Here is a 20911-nt window from a genome sequence, read left to right on the forward strand (position 1 = left end):
ATAATAAAAAATTTGTTAAAAGAATAAATAAAGACTAAAGAACAAATAAAGACAGCACCTTGCACGCATAGTACCACTAGTCTAAATAAAATGACAGGCAGAGGCAGGCCACCCCGCAGGGGCAGTCGTGGTGTGGTGCTGTGATTTCCTTTGGCCCTAGAAAAACGTCCAGTGTTCAGAGGCCATGTAACCTGAACTCTAAAAATTCTGAGGACATAGTTGACTGTTTTACACAGGACACTTAATCTTCTACAGCTTCCACTCGGAACCTTGACGCACCATCCTCCTCCAGCTCAGCTTCGGGCAACTCTCAAATTACCACTCGCCCGTCCGCCGCCACCACCAACACTAGCACCACAGCTGCTTCACTTGATCTGTCAGAGGAGTTATTTACACATCAGTTGGAAGAAATGAGTGATGCGCAACCATTATTGCCAGAGGATGTAGATAACAGGGATATGTCTCAGTCAGGCAGCATTACACACATGGACGTACGGTGTGATGATGTTGTACCCGCTGCTGCTTCCTTTTCTGAGTTGTCAGATACAAATGAAGTGGTTGATGATGACGATGTGTCCGTGGATGTCACGTGAGTGCCCGCTCGAAGAGAAGAAGAACAGGGGGAACGTTTTCTCTTAGGGATCGCAATCCTGTTTGCGTTTCTATCAATCTAGAGTTTTTATGTTCCTTTTCTAAGAGTGCAATCCTGGATAGGATCAGGTCTATTTCTTTTTGCCTGTCCTTTTTTAGTTTAGACCCCCATGAGATGAATAGACCTCTGCTTGATTCCCAAATTATTGGACAAGAGGCAGAGTTTTTATTCAGCTCAAAGAAGGTGGATTTTGTGTTTGTATATCAGAGAGGGCTTTGGGGTTTTCTAAAATTTGCTCATTTAGACTCCATCTCCACATTGTGGGTGGAGCATCAGTTAGGGAGAGGAAAAGGTGAATTGGAGCATGGTCCGATAAAGAGAGAATAGAAATGCCTGCGGTCGTTAGATGAGGTAGCAAAGATTTGTGGGCCAGTAGATAGTCCAGTCTTTGGTGTGAGTTGTGCACTGTGGAGAAATAAGAATAGTCCCGAGCGGTGGGGTTCAGCAGTCTCCAGGCATCTATAAGAGAGAGATCTGAGAGTTTGGATTGTAATTTAGCTAAGGATCGCTAAGAAGTACTGGATTTAGAGGTTGATGAGTCAAGTAAAGGGTTTAAGGTGATATTTAGGTCTCCACCCAGAATTACCGGACCATCCGCAAATAGTTTGAGTTTGTCTAAAGCCTCCAATAACCATGGAATCTGTGCACGATTGGGGGCATATATATTTGCTAAAGTAAGTTTAGTCGTGTAAATTTGGCCTCTTAAAAAAACATTCTGCCCTCTGGATCAGCATATTGCTTCTCTATTTTGAGCGGTAAGGACTGATGAACACCAATGGAAACTCCTTTGGATACATGATACCAGTTGGCAAAATATCTAGTGGGCATTTTGGGAATTTTGTTTTGCTTAAAATGAGTTTCCTGTAGGAATATGATAGAAGTCTTAAGCTTCCTAAGAATGTTGATCACATGATGTCTCTTATTGGGGGTATTTAAACCTCGTACATTAAAAGACTCACATTTAGTCTCACCCATATCAACGAAGTCCTTTTACATCCAAATCAAGGAATAGAGAATCAGGAAGGGTGGTGAATTAGGGAAATAAGGTCTCAAGAGGGGATGTGTAGACAGACAGCAGTAAGTAAAGTGGACTAGGACAACCCACTGGGTGTCAGGGAAGGAGGAGGAGGAGGAGGAAGGAGGAAGAAGGAGGAGGAGGAAGGAGGAAGAAGGAGGAGGAGGAAGAAGGAGGAGGAGGAAGAATGAGGAGGAGGAGGAGGAAGAATGAGGAGGAGGAGGAAGAATGAGGAGGAAGAAGAAGGAGGAGGAGGAAGAAGGAGGAGGAGGAAGAAGAAGAAGGAGGAGGAGGAAGAAGAAGGAGAAGGAAGAGAAGGAGGAGGAGGAGGAAGAAGAAGGAGGAAGAAGGAAGAAGAAGGAGAAGAAGGAGGAAGAAGAAGGAGGAGGAGGAAGAAGAGGAGGAAGAAGGAGAAGAAGAAGAGGAGGAAGAAGAGGAGGAGAGAGGAGGAAGAAGGAGGAGGAAGAAGAAGGAGGAAGAAGAGGAGGAGGAAGAAGGAGGAGGAAGAAGAAGAGGAGGAAGAGGAAGAAGAGGAAGAAGGAGGAGGAGGAGGAAGAAGAAGGAGGAGGAGGAGGAAGAAGAGGAGGAGGAAGAGAAAGAAGAGGAGGAGGAGGAGGAAGAAGAGGAGGAGGAGAAAGAGGAAGAGGAGAAGGAGGAGAAAGAGGAAAAGGAGGAGGAAGAGGAAGAAGAGGAGGAGGAAGAGGAAGAAGAGGAGGAAGAGGAAGAGGAAGAAAGAGGAGGAGGAGGAAGAAGGAGGAAGAAGAAGGAGGAGGAGGAAGAAGGAGGAAGAAGAAGGAGGAGGAGGAAGAAGGAGGAGGAAGAAAGAAGAGGAGGAAGAGGAAGAAGAGGAAGAAGGAGGAGGAGGAGGAAGAAGGAGGAGGAGGAGGAGGAGGAAGAAGAGGAGGAGGAAGAGAAAGAAGAGGAGGAGGAGGAGGAAGAAGAGGAGGAGGAGAAAGAGGAAGAGGAGAAGGAGGAGAAAGAGGAAAAGGAGGAGGAAGAGGAAGAAGAGGAGGAGGAAGAGGAAGAAGAGGAGGAGGAGGAAGAGGAAGAAAGAGGAGGAGGAGGAGGAAGAAAGAGGAGGAGGAGGAGGAAGAAGAGGAAGAAAGAGGAGGAAGAGGAAGAAAGAGGAAGAGAGAAAGGAGCAAGAAGGAAGAAGGGATTCTAGATTAGAAGGGAAAAGTGGAAGATACATGAGTGTGTCCAGAGACTATCGAAGAGATTAGTAAATGAACAAGAGCAGAAAAAGGGGGGCGGGAGGGAGAGGAGAAATCCTCAGAATCAGAGTTAGTTCTTGACCTGTGGTGTACAAACACATAACATTATGCATAACATAGAAAATCGCCAATATTAGGCATTGTGTGACTAACAGTGGTAAACCAGGAGGGGTGGGGGATCAAATAACTCATTATAAGCCCATTTGTAGAAAGTCTAGTATATGTCTTCCTTCAGGATCAAATAGTGTCAGATAGCAGTTATGACCTTGTATGATGTTTCAAATGTTTATGATTTCATAGCAAAGTGACTAGTAATAACGGGAAGTTCGTCAGGGAAAAAGTAGGGATAAAAGGTAAAGGGAACAGGTTAGGGACGCAGAGTACCTAGAGACAAGATCTTCTGACATTAAGTGAGAAAGTGTCACCTTAATGATGCTCCTCTATTTCCCCCAGTGAGAGGGTATACCCCTTGGCATAGAGAACTCCTTCAGGGATGGATTAATGGTTCTGAGACACTGAAACAATGCCAAATTCTTTATTGCCAGGAGATGCAGAGCAAGGAAACGAAAGAGCACCGCAACCCACTAAAATAAACAGGTCATCTATCTTTGCAATTAAAGGGAATATCCTTCAGAATCAAATGGTGTCAAATAGCAGTTATGACCTTTTATGATGTTCCAAATGTTTATAACTTCATATCGAAGTGACTAGTGACAAAGGGAAGTTCAGCAGGGGGGAAGTAGGGGTTAAAGGTAAAGGGAAATAGGTTAGGGATGCAGAGTATAGAAATCTTCTGACATTAAATGAGAAAGTGTCATCTTAATGATGCTCCTCTATTTCCCTTAGCGAGAGTGCAGCTCATCTGGTAGAGAGAGATTCCTTTAATGATGGGTTAATGGTTCTGCAACACTAAATCAGTGTCATATTCTCCACAGCCAGGGGGCCCAAACGAGGAAACAAAAGAGCATAGTCACCAATTAAAATAAACAAGCCATCTATCTTTGCAATTAAAAAAAATATCACTAAGGCTGAGTTCACACCAGCGTTCAGCCTTTCCGTTCTCCTGCTCCGTTATAGGAGCAGGAGAACGGAAAGGACGGATTGGGCACATAACTGAGACGAGCGGAGCCTACGGACCCCATAGACTATAATGGGGTCCGTTAGGTTTACGCTCAGAAAATGATTTTGGAGCGGAGACAAAAGTCCTGCATGCAGTACTTTTGTCTCCGCTCCAAAATCATTTTCTGAGCGTAAACCTAACGGACCCCATTATAGTCTATGGGGTCCGTAGGCTCCGCTCGTCTCAGTTATGTGCCCAATCCGTCCTTTCCGTTCTCCTGCTCCTATAACGGAGCAGGAGAACGGAAAGGCTGAACGCTGATGTGAACGAGGCCTAAACTGCAAAAAATAAATAAATTATGGATTATTCACATCCTACATAAATCAATTCAGAGTTGAAGCCACTGAGATCTTGAGTGGCTTCTATTCAGTAGGAGCCAAGGAAGACCGTGGGAGACTGTCGCAGACTTGCTTAGATATGGGGAGTTTGTTTGGGTGAACGGTGCCGTTTCTAGTTATTACACCATCTTAAGTGAAAAGTAAAGTCGCTGTCAGCTTCTAAGAAATCAGGAGGGGGGAGGTAGAGAGATAAGAAACAGTTCCCATAGCTTTAAGGGATTATCTTCACACTTGTTAGGAAAGAAGTCAATTTCCGTTCATTTCGGGAATCTATCTTGAAACAGGAGGTCCATCAGAGGTCTGTAGGATTTTGAATGTAGCACCACTGACCATTGTGGAAAGGTATTAAATGTTGGATATAAGAACTGAAAGTGAGCGGTGGGGTGAGACGTGCGAAGCTGAAGGACTTTTGGGTCTCTGGGGTTTCGGGCGAGTAATAGTGTGTCAGGCCTCCGATTGTGGCAGGGGTGGTAAGTGCACCAGTTCCGCAACTGGAGACCATGATGGTATGTCTACAGGTTCTATTTCCAGGATAGACCATGCAGTTTCAAGGTCTGCTGGAGTTTTTATGACAATCCACTTGCAATTTTTCAGCACGGAGTTTCCAAAAGGGAAGAGCCAAGCATATTGAAGCCCTTTTGCTCTCAGCCTATCCAATAATGGATGTAACAGGCAACTTTTCTGAAGCGTGGAGGGCGCAATGTCCTAGTATAAGGAAATTTCATCACCTACATAACTAACGGGACCCTTTTCCCTGACTGAGCGGAGAATTGTGGCTGTGTCTACATATGAGAGCAGACCGCATATAATACGACGGGGAGGCTCATTCGGCTTGTGTTTTGGGCACAGAGCGCTATGTATGCATTCGATTACAACTGCCGTGGTGCGTTCAGAACCTAATAGGTCGGTAAATATCTCCTGTGCCGTTTTAGGAAGAGCGTCGCTCGCCCAGGATGTTTTTTCCTCTGCTTCTATTTTCCTGGTCTTCAATTAATGTGAAAGCTGTATTCACATGCGCCTCCAACTATTCTGTTCTGGTGGCTAAAGCTGAGGCATGGGAAGTTAGTTTGGTATATGTCGCTTCTAACGCTTCCGTCCGGAACCCAAGGGCATGTAAGTCCGTTTTTATTTCAGCTAGGTCTGCTCTTACAGGCTTAAGCGCTTGTGTGAGAGCTTTCTTTCCAACACTGCCGCAGTAAGCGTTTTATCCGAATTTTGTTCCTCGTCGCTACTGGAGTGGTGATCATCTTCTGACTCCGGGTGCGGGGTAGGATCCGGCGCCATCTTGTCCAAAGAAGCCAGCAGGTGCGTATGTCTCTTAGCAAAAGGTTTTGTGGCCGCTTCTTGGTTTGCCTTCGTCCTATTCAGACCTTCACCTTCTCTGGACTGATAGCGACCTATTTTACCCATATTTCAGGTGCTTTTCAATGCTATATGAGAGTACTTGGCGGGAGAGCTCCTTCTCACACTGCCATCCAGTCCGCGGTCAAGCTCCACCCCCCTGCAAGCAGCATTTTGACCGGATCGCAGGCATAATTGTGCCTTGCGATACCCTGCATCCGATCGCCTGCGGCTGTGGCTACTGTGCCATTCACTTTAATGGATCGTCGTGCCCCCTCCTGCCCCACAACATAGTGAGCCAGCCGCGATGTAGTGCATTCTGGACTGAATCATCTGGTGTGAACGAGGACTAAACGTAGAGTCATTTCACACCACAAAGACTGGAATGCAAGCTAGCCACCTCCCTGCATAAGGAAGTGTGGCGGTGCATAGAAATATGGTTTTGATTTAAAATTATTTTTTGTATCAGGACAAGTAGATTGAGCCCCCGCTTTAGTAGTTCGACAAGTAGTTATTTTTTAAAATTTCCACACCCCCTGCAAGGGATTTAGAGGTAAGAACAAAAGGAAAAAAGGGAGAGACGAACTTACATCGGATTTACCAGGAATTGGCGTTTACTGATATCTGGCGATATTTATATGACGAGAAAAAAGTTTATTTGTATTTCAGTCGCTCGTTTTCAGCTATGTCAGGATAGACCTAGCATTGGCTAGCCCCGATTTTCTCCATCGGGTTGTACGCATGAGATGTGAAGCTCAGAGTATCTCTGACCACACCCCTATATTGTTAATATGCAAGAATAATAATATACACCCAAATCGCGAAGCGAATGAACGCCCGGTATTATTGCTGTCCTAGACTAACTACACGTATTTACCCAAAACTCGACTCAGAACAGCATAAATTATTAGAAAAACAAAATCTTTTATTGGACATACACTTGTGTAAAACATAGAAATCCATATACATAAGCAGCATTAAATCACACAGGATGATCTCCACAGGTCTGCTACATTGTAGTACATATAACTTTGCAATCAAAAATCCCAAGCTGTGCGGAATAGTGATCAGTCACAGCCCTTAGTCGGTATACATAAAGTGCATAGTGCTTCAGCTAAAAAATGACACAGGGAAAATATATGCAATAAAGGAAAAAACAGACCAAAACAGTCCTGGATCCCAACACGTGTTTCGCGGTTGCTTTCTCAAGGGATCCCTGTGGAGATCATCCTGTGTGATTTAATGCTGCGTATGTATATGGATTTCTATGTTTTATACAAGTGTATGTCCAATAAAAGATTTAGTATTTCTATAATTTATGCTGTTCTGAGTCGGGTTTTGGGTAAAGAAGATTAATATGTAAAAAGATTATAACCCCCAAAAAGGTCAGTTTAAATCCCCACTGGCTTACTCTAATTCAGGATCATGATAAAATTAAGGAAGAAAAAATAATTTTGGCAGATTAATCTAAATTCCACTTATATTCTACGTCTGGGACACCCTAAAAGCTTTTGTGCGTGGCATTCTGTGGTATAGGATTAAAAAAATCAAATTATCGTTTGTAGAAAAAGAAAAGCGCTTGAAGGATAGGGTTACTGCATTACAAAGTAGGTCTTGCAGTTCATTGGATTGCACGGAGGAATAAACTGCGCTTGAGTTGGCAATCGAAGACTATAAGGTATATTTACAGGAAAAGGCCCAGCAGAAGCTTATTGGGCAGAATTTTTTTTTGCGAAAGGGGGAAGCCAGGTCGGCTTTTGGCCTCCATTATACTGAATCAAAGATAGTCCTCACAAATTAAGCTTATTAGGTCAAGAAGTGGAGTGCTTTCCTTTGATAGGAAAAATAGGCAAATAATTATTGATGAATATTTTCCCAATCAGACTAGGGGGAGAAAGAGGGAGCAGGAGCCAAATTAACATTACCATCTTTTTCTAAGGAGGATAGCGATATGCTAAACCCCCCTATACAAATAGGTGAATTACAGGAAGCCCTGAATATTATAAGTGGAAACTCATCTCCGGGTTCGGATGGTTTTCCATTCGAGCTGTACAGGGGGCATAGTGATATTCTGCTTCCCTGTCAACTGCAGGTACTGGAGGGGGCATGGGAGGAGGGGAAACTACCTCCATCATTGACCGAGGCCATCATTATATTGATATTGAAAGACAAGGACGTATCGCCATATCTCACTGCTCAATACAGACTATAAAATATATACTAAGATACTAGCTAACAGATTAAAAAGATTATTGATAAAATTATACATACCGATCAAGACGGATTTATACCAAAAGATAGGCCCAACATAATATTTGAAGAACGATACTTAATATACAGCAGGGCGGGGGAGGGGGGGGGACCACCACTCCACCCTGTCATTGGACGCTGAAAAAGCGTTTGACAGGTTCGAGTGGGACTTCCTATGGTATACCATGGATAGAATGAATTTGAGGTCTAAATTCATCAGTTGGGTTAAGTTACTCTACTCTTCACCAATGGCAAGAATAAAAATAAATGGAGAATGTACTGATCGGATTACCCTGTCTCGTGGCACTAGACAGGGGTTCCACCTCTCGCCTCTTTTATTCGCAATTTTCTTAGAACCGCTGGCATGCAGGATAAGGGATGATGATCAGGTGCGGCTATTTGGTGGACTGGGTACACAAGACAAAATAAGTCTTTATGCAGACGACGTATACATTTTTTTGCAAGACGGTTATAAGGGGCTCCCATATGTAATGCAATTGATCAATCGATTTGGGAGCATCGCGGGGTATGAGGTGAATTGGACAAAATCTGTCTTACTACCGTTATCTCGATCCCCCAAGATAGAAGTTGGGATCCTGCTTCTTTTCCCAGATCAGTCGTTTGAATACCTGGGTATTAAAATCATTGCATGGGTTCAAGACTACTGAAAGCTAAATATTGTACCATTAATCACTGGGGTTAAAAATAAAATGAGGGTACGGCAAAAGCTTCCCCTCAGTCAAATGGATAGGATAGCTTTGATAAAGATGGTTCTCCTCCCACAAATTCTGTATAAAGTCTACGCTTTCCCTATTTGGATTGATGAAATGTTTTTTAGGTAAATTGAAGGTGTGTTAAGCGACCTGATCTGGGGAAGGAAAGGAGTCAGGATAAAGCAGAAATATCTCTGGCTCCCAGAAGGGGATGGTGGATTGTCCATCCCATACCTTAAGGGATACTATCCAGCCGCTCAGATCCAGTGGCTTATGAATGACACCGGTAATTCTACAATATTTCATAAAAGACTTCACGGGCCCTCAACGTGATATTTTCAGTGCTCTTGAGGCAGGATATTTGGGTAGATGAGGGGAAAAATGTATAATTAGCAGGGGAATATACATCATATGGGAAAAAATAAAATATATATTAGGTATCACGCACACTTTATCTTTCACCCCACTTTGGTATAATAATACATTTTGAGAATTTTTCATTATGGAATACCAAAGATATTGGATAAATCTAAAGATAATGAATGTGTCACAAATAGTTTCCACTGGGAATATAAGAGGTATTGGGGAATTGATTTCCCTAGATAAACACTGGGTGTTGGCAAATTTTAGATACGCGCAATTTAAAAACGCATTTTCACAAACACAGAATCAGGAATATTGTATTGTAGAGTCACATGACTTTATGGATTTTTGTTTTGGTTATAGACCAACCAAGGTCTCGATCTCACAGGTATATAAAAAAAATTATAAATGGATTGAAAAATGTATGTAGGTTTAATAGTGAAGTGAAATGGGATCAAGATATTGGGGTGGCTTTAAACTGGAAAGAAATATACAAAAATGTAAAACAATCGTCTCTTGGTTGATTCAATTTACAATTTTACACCAGTTGTATTATACCCCCGCCACCCTTGCCAAGATATATATAAATATAGCTGCTGGAAGTGTAAGGCAGAACGGGCAGATTTTATACATATGATTTGGACATGCTCATGGATTACATGTTTTTGGAGTATTGTCGTAGTCAGTGATCAGACTCTCCGCAATAAAAGCAGGAACCCCATTGACGTCTGATCCCTCCTGGTCATACTGATTTGCATGGGCTCTTCAGGAGGATTCTCCAATCTGACTCTGAAGGGTGAGGGATCCGGGTTGATCACCACCTTTGGAAACATCTGTTATTCTCGTTGTCTTTCCCTAATACGTCGGTCCAGTCTGAGAGACAAAGTCATAGTCTGTTCTAAAGTGTCAGGAGGAGGATAACTGACCAACATGTCCTTTAAATTTTCAGAGAGTCCTGCCATGAACTGACACTTCAATGCTGGATCATTCCAGCCAGAGGAAACACACCACTTCCGAAATTGGGTGCAGTATTCTTCCATAGGTCTGTCCCCCTAACTCAGAGATTTTAATTGGGACTCAGGTACAGTCGATTTGTCAGGTTCGTCATATAATACACCCAAAGCCTGAAAAAAACGCTTCAACAGAAATTAGGCAAGGGGAGTCCGTGGGGAGAGAGAAAAGCCCATTTTTGTGGGTCCCCCTGCAGCAAAGAGATAATGATTCTCACTCTTTCCTGCTCGGGACCTGAAGAATGAGGACATAAACAGAAATAAAGCTTAAAATTGTCCTTAAATGTTAGAAACAATTTGCGATAGCGTGAAAAACCATCGGGAAATTTAACGTGAGGTTCAGGGGGTCTGAGTGGAGGAGACCACTATACGCGGGGTCTGAAGCAACTCCTGCTGCTGTAGGCTTTCTCCCAATTCCTGAACCATTTGGGCAAGACTATGTACATGATCCATGAGGACTTGCAAAGGTTCCATGGTATAGTATGGCCTGTGATTCTGTCATGGAAGGAAGGGAAGAGTGCAGCCCTGGCTCCACCCACACCTCTGTCCCTATCTACTTGCATGACCCATCCTATCTGACAGCATACAACTTGGCGGCGGTCCCTAGCTTAAATTCGTGCAGGGGCCTAAAAGCAAAGGGAAAACCGTTAACATAGTCAGGGAAGCAAAAGTAAAAAACCCGGAGGTCACGCAGTACACAGGGAAAAACACAATAGCAAGGTCACAAACAAAGCTGAGGTCGGAAGTCAAGAGGTCACGTCAAATACAAACGGAGGTAGCGAGGTCGAGGTCACAAACAAAGCCGAGGTGCCGGCGCTCAGTTCACATATCAGCTAGGACGACGCCGGCCGCGGTGAGGAGGCGTGCACAGCCGGGTCCTCCCCACCCCCGGGTCTCCATGGAGATGAGGACGCCAGCCACATCCTCACTCCTAGACAGGGGCAGGATGCCGGCGGGGCAGGAAGGAGGAAGCGTGTTGCCGGCTCATCGTTAGAGGGTTTGGTACAATAGAGGTATCAAAAACATTTGCATCATTAACAGCCCTACTATCTTTGACAAACCACCCGCCAATCCCGTTGTACTATGCCACAGTTGCCATACAGGTCTCATCCATTAGAGACTTCTGGAGGTGAATCCACTGTGATTGGTTGGTGTGCCCATAGAATAGAATGTCTGTAAGTTCAAAATTACCGTGGTATAGTCCAGTAAAAGATAAAGTCTTTGTAAGGAATAAATCGAAGATGGTGCGGTGCACGTGTCCAGCGGGCGGTCATGATGTTAGTCGACGTCAGATGGTAGGGGAAGAACCCAGGACCTGAGTGTGTCACTCTTTTTACCCACTCTGAAGTGGGGAGTGGAGGAGTGGTTATGACACGTACAGGTCCAGCCTAATGTAATTGGAACTGGGGCAGTCCTTTGCCCCATAGGGAGAAAATCGGGCAGAATCTTTTCTTTGCCCATTTTTCCATTCCCGTAAGTCCAATCAAGAAATAGAGTTGATATTGATAATCAGTACAATTTTACGCATCATCTTATACCAAATATGACTGGACGACAATACAGTGTGTCTGAGAGCCTTTATATCTCAGAGCAGGTATCTCTGATTTGCCAGCGGGTTTCCTGGAAGGTGGGTTATAATAATCTGAACAATTCCTGAAGAGATTATTCATTTTGTATTTTCCTATCTTATGAAATATGAGGGAAATATGGGAAAATATGAGTTCTATCCCACAGCACAGCCCCTTGCCCCCCCCTCTCTTCTCCAGTCTTGTAACAAAGATGAAGTTACAAAGATGAACAAGAAAAAGTTAACTCATTACAATCCTAGAGATACAAAATATAGAATAAAATTCACATATCTTTAACAGTCCCCCCTTGAATTTCATGCGCTCCCTAAACCTAAACATCTGTCCCAATGCTCCGCCTCCTCTTCACCAGCTTCCATTACAAGCCATTCCGAGCGAACAGCCTCCCGTGACACTGGATTTGAGCAAGGGGAAGTCAGATGATCTTTCCCTAACTGGCGTTGACATTATATGGGGGGGGGGGGGGGGCTGGAGGTCATCAGTGCTCCTGATTTTCTGGATCAAAGTTTTCATACAATTTTTCCATATTCTTTTGAGTCATGATCAACAGTGACACAAGGGAAAACCAGTCTCAACACTTCCTTGAAATCAATCCAATTATGCTTTTCTTTGAGCTTCACTGTGCTTGTGGGCAACAACACTCAGAATGGACCATCAAACCAGGGTTTTAGGACTTTTCTAATGTGTCTTTTACTACCACCCAATCTCCAGACACAAGTGGGTGGGTTCCTGGTACTTTATCAAAACCTGGAAGTGAAGCAAAAACTTGAAAATGTACTTTAGTCAAATGCTTTTACAAAACTGATCACATAATCTGTCAGACAACCATGTTGCATCTGGAGCTGCTGTGGGAAATAAAATCCTATCCTAGGGCCTGACCCAAAAAGGACCTTATAGGGGCAAAGGCCTTTCTCACGGTTAGGCGTATACCTTACTAAAAGAGGGCTACCAGCAGGCACTCTATTAAGGCTTTTTTAATCTTTAACTTAGCTTCCCGGTCAGTTCCTGTTTCCTACTCTACTGCAGCTTTGTGGATGGTACGAAGCATGTAAGGCCTGTCCTACACCCAAAACCTTCATCATCTCCTGCATCACTTCACCTGTTAAGTGAACACCTGTGTCACTTTCAATGATCTAAGGTACCCCATACCTGCACACAACTTCGGACATAATCTTCTTTACTTCTTTGGGTATGGTTTTGGCCATCCTGAATACAAGTAACATAGTAACATAGTACATAAGGCCGAAAAAAGATATTTGTCCATCCAGTTCGGCCTGTTATCCTGCAAGTTGATCCAGAGGAATGCAAACAAAAAAAAAAACTGTGAGGTAGAAGCCAATTTTCTCCACTTTAGGGGAATATAAACTTCCTTCCCGACTCCAATCAGGCAATCAGAATAACTCCCTGGATCAACGACCCCTCTCTAGTAGCTATAGCCTGTAATATTATTAAGCTCCAGAAATACGTCCAGGCCCTTCTTGAATTCCTTTATTGTACTCACCATCACCACCTCCTCAGGCAGAGAGTTCCATAGTCTCACTGCTCTTACCGTAAAGAATCCTTTTCTATGTTTGTGTACAAACCTTCTTTCCTCCAGACGCAGAGGATGTCCCCTCGTCACAGTCCTGGGGATAAATAGCTGATGGGATAGATTTCTGTACTGACCCCTGATATATTTATACATATTAATTAGATCTCCCCTCAGTCGTCTTTTTTCTAAAGTGAATAACCCTAATTTTGATAATCTTTCAGGTACTGTAGTTGCCCCATTCCAGTTATTACTTTAGATGCCCTCCTCTGGACCTTCTCCAGCTCTGCTATGTCTGCCTTGTTTACAGGAGCCCAGAACTGTACACAGTACTCCATGTGTGGTCTGACTAGCGATTTGTAAAGTGGTAGGACTATGTTCTTATCACGGGAATCTATGCCCCTTCTGATGCAACCCATTATCTTGTTGGCCTTGGCAGCAGCTGCCTGACACTGGTTTTTGCAGCTTAGTTTGCTGTTTATTAAAATTCCTAGATCCTTTTCCATGTCAGTGTTACCGAGTGTTTTACCATTTAGTATGTACGGGTGACTTGCATTTTTCCTTTCTATGTGCATAACTTTACATTTATCAGTGTTAAACCTCATCTGCCACTTATCTGCCCAAGCCTCCAATCTATCCAGATCCCTCTGTAGTAGTATACTGTCCTCATCAGTGTAAATTACTTTACACAGTTTAGTGTCATCTGCGAAAATTGATACTTTACTATGCAAGCCTTCTACAAGATCATTAATAAATTTATTAAAGAGAATAGGGCCCAATACTGACCCCTGAGGTACCCCACTAGTGACAGTGACCCAATCTGAGTGTGTACCGTTAATAACCACCCTCTGTTTTCTATCACTGAGCCAGTTACTTACCCACATACCGATGCTTTCCCCCAGTCCGAGCATTCTCATTTTATATACTAACCTTTTATGTGGTACAGTGTCAAATGCTTTGGAGAAGTCCAGATATACGACATCCATTGATTCACCGCTGTCAAGTCTAGAACTTACCTCCTCATAGAAACTGATTAAATTAGTCTGACATGACCGATCCCTCACGAAGCCATGCTGATATGGCGTTATTTGCTTATTTCTGTTGAGATGCTCTAATATAGCATCTCTCAGAAAACCTTCAAACAGTTTACCCACAACAGATGTTAAACTTACCGGCCTATAGTTTCCAGGCTCTGTTTTTGGCCCCTTTTTGAATATTGGCACCACATATGCCATGCGCCAATCCTGTGGGACATTCCCTGTCAGTATAGAGTCTGCAAATATCAGAAATAAGGGTCTGGCTATGACATTACTTAATTCCTTTAGGATACGGGGGTGTATGTCATCCGGTCCTGGCGATTTGTCTATTTTAATCTTTTTAAGTCGCTGATGTACTTCTTCCTGGGTCAGACAGGACACTTTTAATGGGGAATTTATTTTTGCATTCTGCATGTCATCTGACAATTTCTTTTCCTCAGTGAATACATTGGAGAAAAAAATATTTAACAGCTTTGCTTTCTCCTCATCACTCTCTGCGACTTCCCCCTCATTACTCTTTAAAGGGCCGACACCTTCAGATTTATACTTTTTAACATTTATATAATTGAAGAACATTTTAGGGTTAGTTTTACTCTCTTTGGCAATTAATCTCTCGGTCTCTTTTATTTGTTTTTTACATGTTCTATTTTTTTCCTTATAGTTTTTCAGTGCTTCCGTGCTCCCCTCCTGTTTCAGTGAATGATATGCTTTCTTTTTGTCATTTATTACTTTCTTTACAGTTCTATTTATCCACATTGGTTTCTTTTTGTTCCTTAACCTTTTATTACCATACGGTATGTACCTCTCACAATGAGATTTTAGGATGTTTTTAAAGATATCCCATTTTGTGGCTGTATTTTTATTTTTGAGGACTTTGTCCCAGTTAGTTTGGCCTATGGCCTCTCTTAGTTGGCTAAATTTAGCTTTTTTGAAGTTTGGTATTTTTGTTCCTCCCTGTAGAAACGCTCTTTTCAATGACAATTGGAAGGTTATTACTTTATGGTCACTATTTCCCAGGTGTCCCCCAACCTGCACGTCTGTTGTTCTGTCGGGCCTATTGGTTAATACTAAGTCCAGTATGGCCGTCCCTCTAGTCGGGTCCTGAACCAGTTGGGAGAGGTAATTGTCTTTGGTTATTGCCAAGAACCTGTTTCCCTTATGAGATATACAAGTTTCAGTTTCCCAGTCTATATCTGGGTAGTTGAAGTCCCCCATAATAACCACCTCATTATGATTTGCCGCCTCGTCTATCTCGTTTAGTAGTAGATTTTCTGTGGACTCTGGTATATTAGGTGGTTTATAGTAAACTCCTATTAGTAATTTATTGTTGTTTTTAGCTCCATGTATCTCTACCCACACTGACTCCACATGTTCATGTCCCTCACTTATATCTTCGCGGAGTGTGGGCTTTAGACCGGACTTTACATAAAGGCAGACCCCTCCCCCTCTCCGGTTTTGACGATCCTTTCTAAACAGACTGTAACCTTGTACATTAACCGCCCAGTCATAGCTATCATCCAGCCATGTCTCAGTTATTCCCACTATGTCATAGTTCTCCTCACACATCACTAATTCCAGTTCACCAGTTTTATTAGTCAGACTTCTGGCATTAGTATACATACATTTGAGAGGTTTATGTATATTTTTTACCCTACACCTTTCCTTCTGAACTGTTCTAGTCCCTCCTTCCATTCCTCCCCCAGTCCCATTACCTTGCCCCCGGTCTCTATCTGCGTTATCTTCCCGTCCTATAACGTAATTACCCTCCCCCCCAGTCCCTAGTTTAAACACTCCTCCAACCTTCTAGCCATCTTTCTCCACAGCACAGCTGCCCCTTCCCCATTGAGGTGCAGCCCGTCCCTACGATAGAGCCTGTAGCCGATAGAAAAATCGGCCCAGTCCAGGAACCCAAACCCCTCCTTCCTACACCAGTTCTTGAGCCACTTGTTAATCTCCCTAATCTCCTGTTGCCTTTCTTGTGTGGCTCGTGGTACAGGCAGTATTTCAGAAAATACTACCTTTGAGGTCCTTGCCCTCAGCTTTTGACCTAAATCCCTGAAATCATTTTTAAGGACTCTCCACCTACCTCTAACTTTGTCATTGGTTCCGATATGGACCATGACCGCTGGATCTTCTCCAGCCCCTCCCAGTAATCTGTCAACCCGATCCGCGATGTGTCGAACTCTAGCGCCAGGAAGACAGCACACTGTTCGGCGATCACGGTCTTTGTGACAGATTTCCCTATCTGTTCCCCTAATAATGGAGTCGCCCACTACCAGCACCTGTCTGGCCTGGCCTGCCCTGCTCTCCTGGTTCCTTGCTCTCCTAAAGGACAAATCAATCACAGTGGAGAGAGTAGGGGTAATGGGAACCTGAGCAGCCAACAAGGTGTGTGTGTGTGTTGGGCACGATGTGGGTGTTAGAAACTGTGGCTTCATTAACGGCATGTAGGTCATGTACCATCCAATGGTGAGTGGTTTGCTTCTCTCAGCTTCTGGGAGTACTGATACAAACATGGACCAGGGAATTTTATCACTAATGGCCAACAAAGTTCCTGGTCGTTGAGGGCACCTGTAAGCTTCACAGTGCCGTACTCCTGATATGAGATACTAGCATGTACTTTTGCAAGCAAATCTGCACCCAGGAGGCAACAAGGGACGTTACCACTGACCAGCAAATGGGCAAGCGCATCTTGATTAGGGGCAAATCTAATATGGATGGGTTCTGTTGAAAAAAGGAGCGTACTACTTTCCCATCCACTTCTACCCAAAGGCTGGTGTCCTTGGAGAGTAAATCAGGGGAGGCCATGTTTGCTGTGCACAACTGTCTTGGCTGCTCTAGTATCAATCAAAAACGGGACTACTTCTTTTATCACCCAGAATGAGGGATATCATTGGGCCAGACTGAATCTGCTAAAAATGTTTAAAAATAGAGCCGATACTGGATTTCCTGTTTCCTAATCTTGATCCCCCCCCCCCCCCCACTTACCTGTCTTTGTGTTCTCCTTATTACAAAAAAAAAAAAAACATGGGTGTCTGTGGGGACGGACAGTGATTCGGGCATGGTCAACATAGAATACAATCCTCTTGTGTGGTGTGGACGAGGAGTACCACACACAGCACAACACTCTCTTTTCTGGGATCTGTGTCCCACAGACTCTGCAGGCCCATCTCCCAGGACCATTATAGGGTGGCAGACTTACTTTTCCCTCACTTCAATGAGGCGTTTGATATCAGGGCTGAAGCAATGCCAAAGGAACACTACCTATGGTTGGCACCACTGAACCACCCAATGCTGCTTGATGTTACTCTGCATTTTGGCTTACAGAAGTATCCAACTTTTCCTATTGCTGAATTAATAGACTGGAAAACAGGACTTCTCATCTTCCATTGGAGTGTCTTATAACTAGGGGATGGTCACAAGGGCTGTCGTTGTCTGTAATGTCCACCCCTATCCTCCTCCCTCCGCTCTGAGTCATCTAAGTCCACCCCTTTCAGTCGGACGCTGTGGTCCTCCTTTTGTCAGTCAGTAGTGTGCCAGCTGTCCATAAGAACAGAGCTCTGAAGTGAAGCACAACACTTAACATGTAACACGTAACTCCAAACATTGAAACAAACAGATCTGACAATACAGACGTGAACACACAAAGGGCCCATAAGAAACTTTTCATTGACTTAAATTAAAAAAAAAAAATGTACAGCTCAATCAACACTGTTGGCACCAATAAAAAAAACTAAAAAAATCTTCTAAATAAAATAAAATCCTCAATGCGCATATTATTTAAAAAAAAAGAATATCCTACTCCATACGCATTCACATTTTCATGTACTCATTTTCCCAAACAGCTCATAACCACGCCCTCATACATAAAATATGAATTGCATTCACAGCTCTGCTAAAAACATCCATCAGTCTTCACACATATTTGCCTCAACTACAACTCAACTGAATCATTTATGTCTTCCAACCCAGCCACACAGCTTTCTTTGTTTCATCCCAAAACTTGCAGCACAGACAAACACTGCTTTCCTGGAAACAGATAGCCACACCACACCCAGAATTGCTGATGTTCTCTGTTGTGCTGTTTTTTTTTTCCAATATCTTCTGGTCTTCACTTTGTGATTAATCAACTCTTATATGAAGACAATATACATGTTTTAATCATACAGTCATTTTGTTAAAAGCTGGATTCCCACATTACACTGCTTGGGAAAGAAGAAATAAAATTATTGAACAATTCTTCGTCTTGTATAATATATTACACATCACTTATTCTGCATGATTCCCTACCCCCATGATTCCCTTTGCCCGCTCCTCTTATCTCAGGAATGTTTCTGTTAAGGTGGGGGAAGTGAGTCTCTGTAGCTCACACTGGATACAACACTTATCCCTTAACTGACCATCTTTTACTGCTGTAATCTCTAATGCTAGTTCTAGGATCTTCCCTATTTAAACACACACATATCATTTGGGCAGGGCTGGCCAACCTGCGGCTCTCCAGCTGTTGTAAAACTACAACTCCCAGCATGCCCAGTCTGCCTACAGCTATCAGCCTACAGCAGGGAATGGTGGGAGTTGTAGTTTTACAACAGCTGGAGAGCCGCAGGTTGGCCAGCCCTGCATTAGGGTAACAAAACTTAACCAGTTCATTTCGGAACATTTAACACAAGCGCCGTTCTGATTGCAGACACTGGGGCACTTTCTTTCTTTCTTGCTAATGCCATCAATTAACATTCTGACACTGCTATGTTTTCTCCCTCATTAGAACCCCCCCCCCCCCTCCTGAACATCACAGGAGCTCTGATGCTCACAGTCTGTAAGCTCTAAACTTCACAGATTCTTACAGATTTTCATCCCTGTTGCCAGCCGAGGGACCTCTGTCCAGTAACATTCTTTTTCACATTTTAACTTTCAATTCTCCATTAATATCACATCCTATAATCTCGCTCTTCCCTCTCTACTATCTAGGGGCTGTATTTTCTCCTTAATACTGGGACTGACCCATTTAAACAGCAGTATTTCAGACTGACACACACAAAAAAGGAGTAAAGAGGCACCTTTAACCCTTTCCTCCACAGACAAAGGATTCACCCTCCCCTCTGGTTGGCTCAAATCTGACTATCACGTCTGACTAGTCAGCTGGGACTCCCCGCACATCTTCCCCTGATCCAGGGGTCAGGCGGGCTCCTCACTCACTTCCTGGGGGTCAGGTCAGGTGGAGAATATTTCCGCAGTCTTCCCTTCTAAGGATCATACGGCTCCAACGTCTTTCTGGCCAGGTCAGCCGGAGTTTACTTTGTCCCACACCTCGGCGCTACAGCACCCCCTTCCAAACCAGGAGGTTACTGTCCCCTCCCTTTTTCTGTGGTCTTACTGTCCATGCTCAATTCACTCCTTGGACCATACTGACACACATAAACACATATACACACCAGAGTGATCTATCAATTCAGATTATGGTTCTATGGACCCCAGGCTTTCAGCATATTAGCCGACTACTATACTTACATGGGTACCACCTCACAGCAGACTAAGCCAACATGAAGTGACAAACTAAATGGCAGAAAGACGGGTAAGAGTATTCTTACCGTTCTATTAAAGCCGGCCATCTCCTCTCTGCCGTTCGGCAAGTCCTGGGGCCTCTTGTGTGTCGGCTGTTTATGCTCCATTCGCCTTGGGGTTCCATCTGGGGTGCCATTTGTCAAAGTAGCCCTAAATTAGAGCATTTGAGATGCACTCTGGTGCTCCAAATCAATGTACCCCCAAGGGGTTAATATCCACGCGTGGTTGAGAGACTAGACACTGACACAGAAGTTGGTCAAAGCAATCTCTAACTTTTATTACACAAAGTAAGTGGTATATGTATCTTCAGAAAAGGACAGTAGTTTCTGAGGCCTAGGCATTATTTCATTGGTTCAAAAGGAAGAAGAGATAAGAGAGAGGAGATAGCACCCTGGCTTCTGCACACTACTTTGGAATGTGAACTAATGTAAACATCTGGTTATCGTCGCCATTTTGTAATGGAGTTTATCCAAACAAGAATACTGCATACGTCATGTGTGACACTTAAAGGGGGTGCTTCTCTATAGGCAGTGAATAATAGGTGGGAGACACTTGAACAAGAAAAAGTTAACTCATTACAATCTTAGAGATACAAAATATAGAATAAAATTCACACATCTTTAACACCTCTCCGACTACAGAAAGTGAGTTTTTATGAGGTTCTGTCAGGAGAATACCAGATTGATGGGTACTTAACCTGGCATGGGGGCAGGAAGAGTCTTTGGCAAGGAGGTGCTAATTGTACCTCTGATCTGTGAGCTGTGCTAGCAAGGTGAATTACTTAGGGTTGAAAAAAAGATTTGAACTCTGTGTGTGCAGGTGAAGGCTCTGGTGATTTTAAAACCGGACGCATTCATGATTTCTTCGTGTTGCTGAGATTGCGAATAGTCACACTATCCTATACTGCACTGGCTGAGCTTTCCCCCCCCCCCTTTTCTTAATGGGTTACAAGGGGATGTTACACAGAGAAGTGGTTTCAATTAGTACTCCATTGTCAACAAAATCACACACTAGTTTGGCAATAGCATCGGTTTGTTGTATACTGAGGGAGTATTGCGCCTTTCGGGGTAAAGGGGCACCAGGTTTGCGTTCTACCATCATTGGAGTGACAGGTAGACTGCCTACATCTGTAGGGCCGGAGCCCCACAACAGTGTGGGCACTTCTTGCAGCAGAAGGGACAC

At 43.6% G+C, this 20911-nt stretch overlaps 1 protein-coding gene across 1 annotated transcript; it reads left to right on the forward strand.

The window, feature by feature from the left end:
- Window positions 1-2064: 2064 nt before the first annotated feature.
- Window positions 2065-2706, forward strand: LOC122938876 (cilia- and flagella-associated protein 251-like; the record flags this gene model as incomplete). The annotated part of the gene is made up of 2 exons (XM_044294732.1): window positions 2065-2164; window positions 2228-2706. Coding segments are annotated over 2 exons (579 nt in total), but the record flags the coding sequence as incomplete, so codon positions are not given.
- Window positions 2707-20911: the final 18205 nt, after the last annotated feature.

Source organism: Bufo gargarizans, chromosome 5, assembly GCF_014858855.1.
Source record: "Bufo gargarizans isolate SCDJY-AF-19 chromosome 5, ASM1485885v1, whole genome shotgun sequence".
Lineage (NCBI taxonomy): Eukaryota > Metazoa > Chordata > Amphibia > Anura > Bufonidae > Bufo > Bufo gargarizans.